The sequence below is a fragment of the Bombina bombina genome, chromosome 7 (genome assembly GCF_027579735.1).
Source record: "Bombina bombina isolate aBomBom1 chromosome 7, aBomBom1.pri, whole genome shotgun sequence".
Taxonomy (NCBI): domain Eukaryota; kingdom Metazoa; phylum Chordata; class Amphibia; order Anura; family Bombinatoridae; genus Bombina; species Bombina bombina.
Window position 1 is genome coordinate 270,183,625 of NC_069505.1, and position 14,215 is coordinate 270,197,839.

Below are 14,215 nucleotides of genomic sequence, written 5' to 3' on the forward strand. Positions count from 1 at the left end.
AGGTGTCACGAATACTGGGCTGCAGGGGCTGAACCCTTGCCCCCCCCTATAGACTTCACCCCTGTTGCTGCTTAGCGGTTTTGGGCTCCTCAGAGCAACCGTGATTCCCCAGACCTTCTATTCCTAGTTGTTTTGTACTGTATATGTAAATAATATTAAATAGAGAAACAGAGGTATCATATGGCACACTTATTTTGAGAGCCTAAATTGCCATATAGGTTAGCACGAAGGGTAATAATGAATTAAAATATAACTTTTATTATTCACATCATTAAAATAAAAAAGCGAGGAGATAATCCTTAAAATTAGGGTATAAATGTAGCTAAAAAGGTATGTTTAAGTGATTTGTGTGAAAACACCGTATATCTCAGTACATTTATAACAATTATTTATTGGGGTAATTCCACTTTAACACCTAAATAAGGTGACACCACTGAACCTCTTATATCCAGAGCTACATTTTATCCCTACAAAGTAGACAAAATATGTCAAGGTTAGGTATATCCGGTTAAAAAGAGGGTTAGTCCCAGAAGGAAACTACCCTGTGATTGTAGTGATTCTGAACTGACTTCTTTTGAGAGAAAAAAATGGGAGTAGTATTTCCCACAGTTATTGGTTAAGAATTATATTATTCACAATTAGGTATAGAGTATCCCTGGTGTACAGCAGGATTTTTATCAAAATAATATGGTTTCTAGTATCAATATATTATTTAGCACTGATAACGTTTTAACAGTGCATTAGCCAAAAAATGGCAACTCTATTAACGAAAACACTATTATACACTGCTATGATAGTGCCACCGGGTTCATGCACTTTTTGTTAAATACAGATGATACCAGGTACAAGGTGTATATTTAATTAAATAATGTGGTTTTTAAGCCATAACTATATTCACTAGCAATAATAGCATGCAGCAGTGCATAGAGCACATAATATTGCTACATTTTAGCCAAACCACTAATGTTGTTACTATTGTAAGCTAAGTACCTCTAGTTTTAAAAGTATTTCTATCAGTTTTAACAGAAAAGCGGATGCCTTTAAAGGCCAACAGATTTTTTATATGCTACCCATAATTTTTTCTATTATACAGTACAGATATCACAACAGAAGCAGTGCGAACACCTGACGTGCATTTCGCCAACTTTGTCAAAGGCGCCGGTTGTCCTCCGTGCTGCCTATTTGTACTGAAGCCAGCCAATCCGGGGAGAGGTGTGTCCCGGTCACGTGATGCGCGCAACCAATCGCGAAGCGTCAGTGACGTCACGGATCATGTGTGTCTTTGTTTAGTTTCTATGGACACAGAAACCCAAAGAGGTGTGTATTATCAATATCCAATCACAGTAACGTAACAAGCAAAGAATACACAAACAAATAATCTACATGAGAGAGTCTGTAATTTATGATAATCGGTAATGCTTAGGGTAAAGAAGGGGAACGTTCAATATATCTCAAACAATGTGAATATCAGATCAGATTCTGATGGACAATGTTTGGTTTTCTAGGTATGACCATGAATACTTGTAAAACATTATCTCCATGAACATAAAGGGACACAGAGGTGTGTGTCTAAAAATGGCCAATCACAGCATAGATGTGAGCAGCAATGTAAACAAACTTTGATTCATAATGAGAGCGTGCTTCATGTTCATATATTCGCTCCATGTTTAATGCGATCAGAAAGGCACATTTTGAGTTTAAATCAAAACAGATACCCCTGTCCAGAATATATTAGACAGCATTAACTTAACTATATGATCATTATTGGTAGTGTTCAAGATTACTCTCTAAAAAGAGGAAAGAGCAGATAAATGCACCATAGACATGTTAGTATATCATAATGATCTTAAGTTAAAATATATCTGTTAGTTCATTATATTCAATAATTACAAAAGAGTTCAGAAAGTGATGTTTTAGACTAGTCATTCATGCTCAAAAACATAAACTCCCGAATTTTAAATATACATAAAGTGAAACCCATTAAAAAGGGGGGCTTTTCCATATATACATATATATGAAAGTATTATTGATAAGATTTTCACTCTCATTTTCAGCAAAAGTGTACCTAGTTTTATTCGATACTTAATTTAGGTTCTCAAATGGTAAACACATATCAGATACTATGTACTTGAAATTAATCCAGAAAAATCTTCAGCAAGAAGATAGAAAAAAATATAGAAAAAAGATTCCTTTTTTAAATGTTGAATCACTGTAAGAATGGACTGAAGGTCAATTGTTCATTTAAACCTTTCGGGGCCATAGTTTGGAGCCTGAAGATCCATTTAGTTTCTTCTTTAAGCAAAGTTGTTTCAGTATTTCCTCCCCTAATGCCTGGTCTTATCCTTTGTAGGATCCAGCATTTAAGGACAGGTTTTCCTTCATGTTTTTCCAAAAAATGTCTTGCCACCAACGTAATTTTATTTCCTCTTTCCAGATCACTTTTAGCATTGCGAATGTTACCCAGGTGCTCCCCGAGTCTCATTCTCAGTTCTCGAGTGGACATTCCTACATACTTTTTTCCACATATACAATCAATACAGTAAATGATATTTTTAGTTCTACAATTGTAGTAATCATTCCTTTTGGGAAGATTTCCATCTGTCTCACTGTACGTATGTATGGGCAGAACTTGCATGTTCCACAGGGATAGGTGCCTTTAAGGTTATCTTTCCTTTTACTCTTTTTTGACAAAATTACTTTTGACAATTTTGTCCCTGATGGTTGGGGCTCTTTTCCAGGAGACTTGTACTCTGTCCCCAATTCTTTTTGTTAGATCTTCATCCGTAAGTAGTATATGTATGTGCTGGTTAAGAATTTGGGAAATTTCTCTGTGAGCCTCATTAAATGTGCTCACAAATCTCACCTTTTGATCACTCTTATCCTTTATTTTCGGCACCAAAAGGTCAGTTCTTATGATATGTAGTGCTCTGTGATAAGCCCTCTTAAGTATTGAATTCGGGTAGCCTCGCTCTTTTAATCTCGACTTAAGATCCTTTGCTTGTTCCTTAAATTTAGATATTTCAGAGCAATTACGTCGTAGGCGTAAAAATTCTCCATAAGGTATAGCTTTCTTAGTGGAATCATGATGTGCACTTTCAAATCTGAGGATTGAGTTGGTGGCTGTCTCTTTTCTGTGTAAGTCCATTTGGACTTTATTAAACATATCTCGAGAGACACTCAGATCTAAGAAAGTCACCCTATCGTAATTGATCTCATATGTTAGTTTCAAATTCAAGTAATTGGTGTTTAGTTCACTTATGAATGTTTTGAAAATGTTGATGTCCCCTCTCCATAGTATAAAGACATCATCAATGTACCTCAGCCACAATAAGATATGTTCATTGTATTTCAACATTCTATCTCCAAATACAGTTTGTCGTTCCCACCACCCTAAGTATAGGTTGGCGTATGTTGGGGCACACGCCGTGCCCATCGCCGTGCCTCTAATTTGAAGGTAGAATTTGAGTAGGCGTAAAATGAAATGGTTTTTGTCAATACTGTCAGATCCCTCCATTTTGAGGAAATTTCAATTGCATAACATCCCCAATTATGATCAACTGATGTGTAGAGGGATTCAACATCGCAATTTTGTATATATTGTTTTGTATATGGACTGTCATCTTGGAGGAGCTGGTCACGGACCGCCACTTTCCCCTTCGGCTGGCCGGGCCCCTGGAACTACCGGTTGGCCGCATCCTCCAGGATTACCGGTGCCCTTTGACCCAGGTCACTCCAGTGGCCCTTTGTCCCAGAGCTCCTCTCTTCTGGGGTTTACTGCCTCTCAGGGTGACCCAGAGGTGGGGTGATTGCTGGAAGGGTAGCACCTGAATGCTAGTCTGTCTAGTTATTTGGGTGGGCTCCTGCTAGAATCACTTTCCTGGGCTACATAGCCACTTGTTCCAGGCAGAGGAAGGACCCGGTCGACGGCGCTACCCAGTCGGGGTAGAGGGGAGTCCGTCACATTGGTTGGCAGCGGTGGGATGCTTCTGTCTACCTGGAACGTCCAAACCACTGACTGAAGATCTTGCCGGATGGAGCAGTACAATGGGCTCCGGAAGGAAGAATTGAGAACGTTGCTGCAGACTAGAGGGAAAGTCGCCAGCAACAAGACAAAGGCAGTGCTCGTAGCCTAACTGATGGAGGACGGTCGGACAGCGACCAAAGCAGAGGACAGCCCAGTACAGCCTCCACTCCAGGGACTACGACATCCGACAAACAGCGGCAGGTACAGTGGCAACTAGCTCTCTATGGACCTACCCCCCCCCAAGGAGATCATTACTCGGATAGTGACTGACGGCAACAAGATACACATATTGGAGCTTCAGAAGTCTATAGGGGGGGTCATGCCGGATCCCCTAGACCCCCCTTCCCGGCCCAAGAAACTACTTCACGGGGCTTTCCGAACCTTCCAGGATGATGGGAGCGAGGATATTGACCGCTACCTTCAGCTGTTCGAGACCAGTGCCAGATGCATGTGGTCACTAATGCCGATAGGGTTACTATCTTAATTGGGAAACTATCCGGTAGGGCTCTGGAGGCTTTCCACACTGTCCCCTCCGAAGATGAAGGCAACTATGACCGGGTGAAGGAGCGCATCCTTGCTCGGTATGGACTCACCCTGGAGGCTCACCGGCTAAAATTCAGGGGACTACAAAGACAAGAGGAGCAACCATATACCGAGTTTGCCCACCGCTTAGCTAGATCCTTGAACTCCTGGGTTACTGGGTGCCACATCACCACCCTAGACGAAGCTGTTCAACTCATCCTCCTGGAGCAGTTCTACAATCGCACCCCAGCAGAGATAAGGGACTGGGTAAAAGACAAGGGACCCAGAACAGCTGACCAAGCCGCCGCCCTGGCCGATCAGTATGTGGATTCCCGGCGCCAGGCGGCCACAGACCCCCGGCCAGCAACCCGCTCCACTCCAGCCCCAACTCGACCCCCAATGGTCTTTCGGCAGCCACAGACCCGGCTGCCCCCTGTTTACCCGGCCGGGAGCAGCAATCCCCGGGGGTGTTAAGGGTGTGGACACCCCGGACATGTTATACGGAACTGTCCAGCCAAACAACGAAACCCCCCAGCCCAGCCACCAAGGAACCCTGCCTCAACCTCGTGGGGGTCTCCTCAAGCCTGCACCTATCAGGCCGCTGCCCATTGTGCCCATACAGCGAGCTCCGACCCCTATACTGAGTGGACAGGAGAAGAAGTGGGTGTCTTGCACTATGTCAGCTCAATGGACCAAGACAACCGACAACAAAACCGGCAAGTTGTCTGGGTCAACGGGCAGACGGCTCAAGGAATGAGAGATACTTGGGCCACCATTTCTTTGATCCAACCTCACCTTTTTCCCCCTCAGGCTGCACTGGGCGCACCCTTGCTGTGGGGGTAGCGGGAGGTGAGGTCCTCAGGATTCTTACAGCCTGTGTCCATTTGGACTGGAAAACCGACTCCCGCAATGTAGAAGTGGGGGTTATGCACCACATCCCTGCCGAGGTCCTGTTGGGAAACAACCTCGGCCACCTTGTGTCCGCCTTTGTGGGGGATGCCTCTCCGGATACCTGCCCAGTAACTACCCGCCAGCAGGCCAGATGCCAAGCCACCTCACCAACCCTAGGGACCCAGGTAAGACCTACCACCCCGACTCCTACCTTTCCCCGACTGCCCGTCCCCACTAACCCCAAACTTACTGACACCCCCTCCTGGGCGACCCCCTCGGGCGACCCTTGAGCGACACGACCCTAGCCCCTTACTGAGACCGAGTAGGTGCTGATGCCCAGGGCCCTGGAGACGAACGGTTCCAGTGGGAGGGAGAGCTCCTGTACCAGATCTCCAAGAGGAGAAAAGGACCGGTGCCCAAACGCCAGCTGGTCGTACTGAAGAAGTTTCGGTCCAACCTACTGAACATAGGGCATGACATCCCCTTAGCCGGCCACTTAGGAAAGCTAGGGACCCACCACCGCTTGACTCAAACCTTCTTCTGGCCAGGCATTACAGCCGATATTAAGGAATATTGTAAATCCTGTGAGGTTTGCCAGAAGGTAGGAAAGACGGGTGACCATACGAAAGCTCCCCTCCATCCCCTGCCCATTATTGAGGAACCCTTTAGCCGAGTGGTAGTAGACATTGTGGGGCCATTAGCTCGGCCCAGCCCCTCAGGGAAGAAATACATCCTTACAGTGGTGGACTATGCCACCCGATACCCCGAAGCAATCCCCTTGGCCAATATCAAGGTGGAGACCATAGCAGATGCGATGCTCCGGATATTCACCAGGGTAGGCTTCCCTCGGGAAGTGGTTTCCGATCAGGGAACGCAGTTCACTGCGGAAATCACTCAACAACTCTGGGAGTTGTGCGGGATTAAACCCCTGCACAGCGCCCCTTACCATCCCCAGACGAATGGGCTGTGTGAGAGGTTTAACGGGACCCTAAAGCAACTGCTTTGGATGTTCTCGCCCACTCACAAGGACTGGGAGAGATTCCTGCCGCACCTCTTCTTTGCATATAGAGAGGTGCCTCAGGAATCCACCAGGTTTTCCCCTTTTGAACTTCTATATGGTCGAAAGGTTAGGGGCCCGCTAGATTTGGTACGAGCCCACTGGGAGGGAGCCACCGGGGGGGGGGGAAGAGCACTCTGTTGTGGAGCATGTACTCCAGCTCAGAGACCGGCTGAAGGACCTGGCTGCCCAGGTACGCGAGAACCTTCAAGCCTCTCAGCACATGCAGAAGCGATGGTACGATCGCAATGCCCGTACCCAAACCCTGATCGTGGGACAGAAGGTCCTTGCTCTGAAGCCTGTCAAAACCGACAAGCTACAGGCCTCTTGGCAAGGACCTTACCGGGTTGTGGAACAACTAAACAACACCACATACCTGGTAGCGAAGTGTTCAGATGAAAGGATCCGTCGGACCTTTCATGTGAACATGTTAAAAGCATACATAGAGAGAGCCAGAGATGTGGCCGCTATCTGTGCGCCGGCAGTGGAGGACTCTGAAAGTCTTCCAATGCTGGAGCTTCCCGGACCTACTGACACCCCCCAAGGGGGTGGATGACATATCCCTAGATGATAGGGTAGAGCCCGGACAGAAAAGGCAGGTCCGGCGACTCTTGGAACAAAGAAGTGACATGTTCTCTACTGTCCCTGGGTTTACCACCACAGCCATCCACCGGGTGGAGACCCCGAGACAGACCCCTCCCTGCGACAGGCTGCCTACAGGGTCACAGAGGCTGTCAGGGATGCACCGGGAGCTCCAGGGAATGTTGGATCTCTGTGTCATTGAGCCGTCCAACAGTCCCTGGGTCTCCCCGGTAGTGTTAGTACCCAAGAAGGACGGGACTACCCGGTTCTGCGTTGACTACCGTAGACTCGACGACAGAACCACCACTGACGCCTATCCCATGCCCCGAGTAGATGACCTGTTAGATCGAATCACCCGGGGCCACTTCCTGACCACCCTCGACCTATGCAAGGGTTATTGGCAAATCCCCCTCGACCCTGAGTCCGTCCCCAAGTCTGCCTTCATCACTCCCTTCGGCTTATACCAGTTTAAGGCCGTTTGGAATAAAGAACGCCCCAGCCACTTTCCAAAGAATGGTAGACCGCCTGTTGGATGGCCTCCAGGACTATGCCTGTGCATACCTGGATGACATCGCCATCTATAGCGAGACCTGGGAGGACCATCTGGTCCACCTAGGCGTCGTCTTAGATAGTCTTTGAGCCGCCGGCCTAACCTTGAAGCCAGATAAGTGTACCATTGGGCGCTCGGAAGTTCAGTACTTAGGTCACTGAGTCGGCTGCGGTAAGCAGTGACCCGAGCCGGCCAAAGTCGAGGTAGTGGCTAACTGGCCCACCCCCAGGACCAAAACCCAAGTCCTTGCCTTTCTGGGTACTGCAGATTACTACCGGAGGTTCGTCCCTAATTACAGCACCCTTGCCAAACCCCTGACTGACCTGACCCGTAAACGACTTCCCCGACAGGTCCTGTGGTCTCCCGAGTGTGAAAAAGCCTTCCAGAGTCTTAAGTCTGCCTTAATCTCTGCCCCAGTACTGGCCGCTCCTAACCCAGCCAAAGTTTTTCTGTCCACACAGATGCCTCCATATTCGGGTTGGGGGCCATACTAAGCCAGGCGGACGAGAAAGGACAAGACCATCCCGTTGACTACATCAGTCGCAAACTGCTACCCTGAGAAGTAGGCTACGCGGCGGTTGAGAAGGAGTGTCTGGCGCTGGTATGGGCTTTGAAGAAGTTGCAGCCCTACCTATATTGGGAGACCCTTCACCGTCCTTACTGACCACAATCCCCTAGTAGGGCTCAACCGGGTTTCCGGGGACAACGGGAGACTGTTGAGGTGGAGCCTAGCCCTGCAGCCATTTAACTTTGACATCCAGTACTGACCGGGAAAGAGCAATGGGAATGCTGACGGACTTTCCCGGCGGACTGAAGTGGCATAAACTCCTCGGACATCCCCAGGCCGACCCGTGTGTGGATCAAGCCAGGTCTGCCGAACTGGTTGGGGGGAGTTGTCACGGATACTGGGCTGCAGGGGCTGAACCCTTGCCCCCCCTATAGACTTCACCCCTGTTGCTGCTTAGCGGTTTTGGGCTCCTCAGAGCAACCGCGATTCCCCAGACCTTCTATTCATGGTTGTTTTGTATATGGATTGTCGTCTTGGAGGAGCTGGTCACGGACCGCCACTTTCCCCTTCGGCTGGCCGGGCCCCTGGAACTACCGGTCGGCCGCATCCTCCAGGATTACCGGTGCCCTTTGACCCAGGTCGCTCCAGTGGCCCTTTGTCCCAGAGCTCCGCTCTTCTGGGGTTTGCTGCCTCTCAGGGTGACCCAGAGGTGGGGTGATTGCCGGAAGGGAGCTCCCTTGGGAACCGGGGGTTCCGGTTCCCCCTATAACCCCTATTCTCCCTGGACTTCCAGGTGAACGTTTTAAAACAGCATAACTCCGGTCCCCAGCGACTGATCATGTCGCTTTTTGGACTGTAGATTCTGGGGATCGAGAGCTTTAAAATGACACCCTGGAAGTGCCGCCCCTCCCACGGGATCACCCCGAAAACTGCCACCCCTGGGTACTGGGAATCTGTGGGACCATGGCTGCTATGGCCGGCGCCAGCCTGTCTGGAAGGGCTTAAAAACTGTGGCATTGTTTCCTATTTTTATCAAGATGAGTGTGTGTATAAAAGATGTGTGTTTGTCAAAATAAAGTCAGTTCTTGTTTCACCTGAATGCTAGTCTGTCTAGTTATTTGGGTGGGCTCCTGCTAGAATCACTTTCCTGGGCTACATAGCCACTTGTTCCAGGCAGAGGAAGGACCCGGTCGACGGCACTACCCAGTCGGGGTAGCGGGGAGTCCGTCACACCAGGCATTAGTGTCTGACGTCAGTCTGACTGCCCTTACCATCTGTTCCTTAGGCATGGATCTCAATAAATGTTTTGGGCTTAAACTGTCAAATCTAACCAAGGTGTTTCTATCAGTTAACTTCCTAAATATCCTAGTCTCAAACCTGTTACTCTCCTTCAAAATTTAAATATCAAGAAATTCAGTTTCCTGTGCATTTCAAAGCCCAATTATATTTGTGGCTAAATGGAATGCACATAAAAACATGAAGCTACGTCAGGCTGTATTAGATAATTGGAAGATATTGGAGGTGGATAAGAGATTAGGGCCCTTTACAAAGGATATCCCTATCTTTTCATACAGAAAAGGAGGAAGTCTAAGAGAGATGCTAGTACAAGCAGATCCAACTGAGAAATATGAGACACAGAAAGCACACTTCTTGACTAGGAAAGTAGGGGTATATTGTTGCCATGGGTGTGTTACCTGTGACAACCTAATTGTCACGTTTGAAAAAGGAGTTGTTTAAACCTTTTAGTTTTTCCTGATGTTAATCAGATCACAATTGTAAACCTTAAATAATTGTTTTGTTCCACTTGTAATATAGCAAAAAACAATGGTGCTGATAGTTGCTGTAATTAGCAAGTGAAGAGTTAATGCAGAGAGCAATAAAGCTGAAGAGTATAACTTTATAACTACATAGTTGTAAAGTTCAGAGTAATGAGAGTGGCAAAGTGTTACACTCACAAGCAGCCCTTTTCGTACTGCAAACGCTTGAGTTTGAAGGAGAAGTGTTACCTTAAGTTGGAAATGCGGTAACTTGTTTGAGGCTCTGTATCGCTACACTCGATCAAGGACTGAAAGGCTGGAGAGGTGTGTATCACGCTGGAAGGAAGCGGCGGGTGACGTCACCGTATCTCTGCAGTATTCGGCACAGGACGCCGTTAGCATGTATGCAGGACCAGAGGAAGACTTGAGATTGTTACAAGTTGGTAAGTTTTAAACAAAAGGAAACTTGAGCGTCCTTGGAGGTATTGTTTTTGAAACAACTGTTGTGTAGAAACTTGCGGAGAGAGATTGAATAATCTGTTTGAGATGTAACGGTGCAGCGGTCAGGCTGATTAGATTGATGCAACTTGATTGAGAAAAAGTCTCTTTAGGAATTGTCAAATATATCAAGAGGTAATAAGATTTGATGCTGGTAGTGATTGGAAATTCACTGATGCTTTGGAATTGGAATAATCCACTGGAAGTTGGAGCTTAGAGTGCAGGATGCTATCTCTAACAATACACAAAATTACTAAGCACTAGGAACAGGGCGTGAACAGGATATAAAGGGTTTGTGGGTGGAGATTTAGGCAGAACTGCAGGTAAGTAAGGTGAAACCTGACATCTCCCCCTCCCCAAGAGACAGAATAGAACGTCAAGGACCAGGACGGTCTGGATGTCTCCGATGAAAAATCGACAACTTCCTTGGAGCATGTATGTTACAAGAGGGTTCCCAGGAATCTTCATCCGAGGAGTATCCGACCCAGCGAACGAGATACTCCAGTTGACCATCACGAATCCGAGAGTCAATGAGAGAATCCACTTCATATTCATCTAACTGTGATACAGTAGTAGGCAGAAGGACAGAGGTGGAACTCCTCGTAGTGACATATGGCTTCAGAAGGGAAACATGGAAAGTCGGATGGACTTTTAAGGTGTCTGGTAGCTGTATAGTGACTGCATTAGGGTTCACAATCTTAGTTATCGGAAAAGGACCTATAAACAATCCGGCAAGTTTTTTACTTGGTACTTTAAGTTTAAGGTTTTTGGTGGACAACCAGACTAAATCACCCACTGCATAGGCAGGTGCTGGTCGACGCCTCAAGTTATAATAGCGTTTTTGTTGTTCTTGGGAATTTAGAATGTTATCCTGTAGGACCTTGAAAGTTTGACGGATCTTTGCTGAGAAATCATTAGCATGAGGACAATCAGTGGAAGGCAGTGCTCGTAGCCTAACTGATGGAGGACGGTCGGACAGCGACCAAAGCAGAGGACAGCCCAGTACAGCCTCCACTCCAGGGACTACGACATCCGACAAACAGCGGCAGGTACAGTGGCAACTAGCTCTCTATGGACCTACCCCCCCCCCCAAGGAGATCATTACTCGGATAGTGACTGACGGCAACAAGATACACATATTGGAGCTTCAGAAGTCTATAGGGGGGGTCATGCCGGATCCCCTAGACCCCCCTTCCCGGCCCAAGAAACTACTTCACGGGGCTTTCCGAACCTTCCAGGATGATGGGAGCGAGGATATTGACCGCTACCTACAGCTGTTCGAGACCAGTGCCAGATGCATGTGGTCACTAATGCCGATAGGGTTACTATCTTAATTGGGAAACTATCCGGTAGGGCTCTGGAGGCTTTCCACACTGTCCCCTCCGAAGATGAAGGCAACTATGACCGGGTGAAGGAGCGCATCCTTGCTCGGTATGGACTCACCCCGGAGGCTCACCGGCTAAAATTCAGGGGACTACAAAGACAAGAGGAGCAACCATATACCGAGTTTGCCCACCGCTTAGCTAGATCCTTGAACTCCTGGGTTACTGGGTGCCACATCACCACCCTAGACGAAGCTGTTCAACTCATCCTCCTGGAGCAGTTCTACAATCGCACCCCAGCAGAGATAAGGGACTGGGTAAAAGACAAGGGACCCAGAACAGCTGACCAAGCCGCCGCCCTGGCCGATCAGTATGTGGATTCCCGGCGCCAGGCGGCCACAGACCCCCGGCCAGCAACCCGCTCCACTCCAGCCCCAACTCGACCCCCAACGGTCTTTCGGCAGCCACAGACCCGGCTGCCCCCTGTTTACCCGGCCGGGAGCAGCAATCCCCGGGGGTGTTAAGGGTGTGGACACCCCGGACATGTTATACGGAACTGTCCAGCCAAACAACGAAACCCCCCAGCCCAGCCACCAAGGAACCCTGCCTCAACCTCGTGGGGGTCTCCTCAAGCCTGCACCTATCAGGCCGCTGCCCATTGTGCCCATACAGCGAGCTCCGACCCCTATACTGAGTGGACAGGAGAAGAAGTGGGTGTCTTGCACTATGTCAGCCCAATGGACCAAGACAACCGAAAACAAAACCGGCAAGTTGTCTGGGTCAACGGGCAGACGGCTCAAGGAATGAGAGATACTTGGGCCACCTTTGATCCAACCTCACCTTTTTCCCCCTCAGGCTGCACTGGGCGCACCCTTGCTGTGGGGGTAGCGGGAGGTGAGGTCCTCAGGATTCTTACAGCCTGTGTCCATTTGGACTGGAAAACCGACTCCCGCAATGTAGAAGAGGGGGTTATGCACCACATCCCTGCCGAGGTCCTGTTGGGAAACAACCTCGGCCACCTTGTGTCCGCCTTTGTGGGGGATGCCTCTCCGGATACCTGCCCAGTAACTACCCGCCAGCAGGCCAGATGCCAAGCCACCTCACCAACCCTAGGGACCCAGGTAAGACCTACCACCCCGACTCCTACCTTTCCCCGACTGCCCGTCCCCACTAACCCCAAACTTACTGACACCCCCTCCTGGGCGACCCCCTCGGGCGACCCTTGAGCGACACGACCCTAGCCCCTTACTGAGACCGAGTAGATGCCCAGGGCCCTGGAGACGAACGGCTCCAGTGGGAGGGAGAGCTCCTGTACCAGATCTCCAAGAGGAGAAAAGGACCGGTGCCCAAACACCAGCTGGTCGTACTGAAGAAGTTTCGGTCCAACCTACTGAACATAGGGCATGACATCCCCTTAGCCGGCCACTTAGGAAAGCTAGGGACCCACCACCGCTTGACTCAAACCTTCTTCTGGCCAGGCATTACAGCCGATATTAAGGAATATTGTAAATCCTGTGAGGTTTGCCAGAAGGTAGGAAAGACGGGTGACCATACGAAAGCTCCCCTCCATCCCCTGCCCATTATTGAGGAACCCTTTAGCCGAGTGGTAGTAGACATTGTGGGGCCATTAGCTCGGCCCAGCCCCTCAGGGAAGAAATACATCCTTACAGTGGTGGACTATGCCACCCGATACCCCGAGGCAATCCCCTTGGCCAATATCAAGGCGGAGACCATAGCAATGCGATGCTCCGGATATTCACCAGGGTAGGCTTCCCTCGGGAAGTGGTTTCCGATCAGGGAACGCAGTTCACTGCGGAAATCACTCAACAACTCTGGGAGTTGTGCGGGATTAAACCCCTGCACAGCGCCCCTTACCATCCCCAGACGAATGGGCTGTGTGAGAGGTTTAACGGGACCCTAAAGCAACTGCTTTGGATGTTCTCGCCCACTCACAAGGACTGGGAGAGATTCCTGCCGCACCTCTTCTTTGCATATAGAGAGGTGCCTCAGGAATCCACCAGGTTTTCCCCTTTTGAACTTCTATATGGTCGAAAGGTTAGGGGCCCGCTAGATTTGGTACGAGCCCACTGGGAGGGAGCCACCGGGGGGGGGGGAAGAGCACTCTGTTGTGGAGCATGTACTCCAGCTCAGAGACCGGCTGAAGGACCTGGCTGCCCATGTACGCGAGAACCTTCAAGCCTCTCAGCACATGCAGAAGCGTTGGTACGATCGCAATGCCCGTACCCAAACCCTGATCGTGGGACAGAAGGTCCTTGCTCTGAAGCCTGTCAAAACCGACAAGCTACAGGCCTCTTGGCAAGGACCTTACCGGGTTGTGGAACAACTAAACAACACCACATACCTGGTAGCGAAGTGTTCAGATGAAAGGATCCGTCGGACCTTTCATGTGAACATGTTAAAAGCATACATAGAGAGAGCCAGAGATGTGGCCACTATCTGTGCGCCGGCAGTGGAGAACTCTGAAAGTCTTCCAATGCTGGAGC

At 49.0% G+C, this 14,215-nt stretch overlaps 1 protein-coding gene across 1 annotated transcript in view; it reads right to left on the bottom strand.

Moving 5' to 3' along the window:
- The window catches only part of LOC128636331 (transcription initiation factor TFIID subunit 9-like), a 26,272-nt gene extending 23,769 nt beyond the window's left edge, over positions 1-2,503 (bottom strand). Inside the window, exon 1 of the mRNA XM_053689361.1 lies at positions 2,412-2,503. Within this exon, the coding sequence (XP_053545336.1) occupies positions 2,412-2,503 (92 nt within the window). The remainder of the gene's footprint in view (positions 1-2,411) is intronic.
- Positions 2,504-14,215: the final 11,712 nt, after the last annotated feature.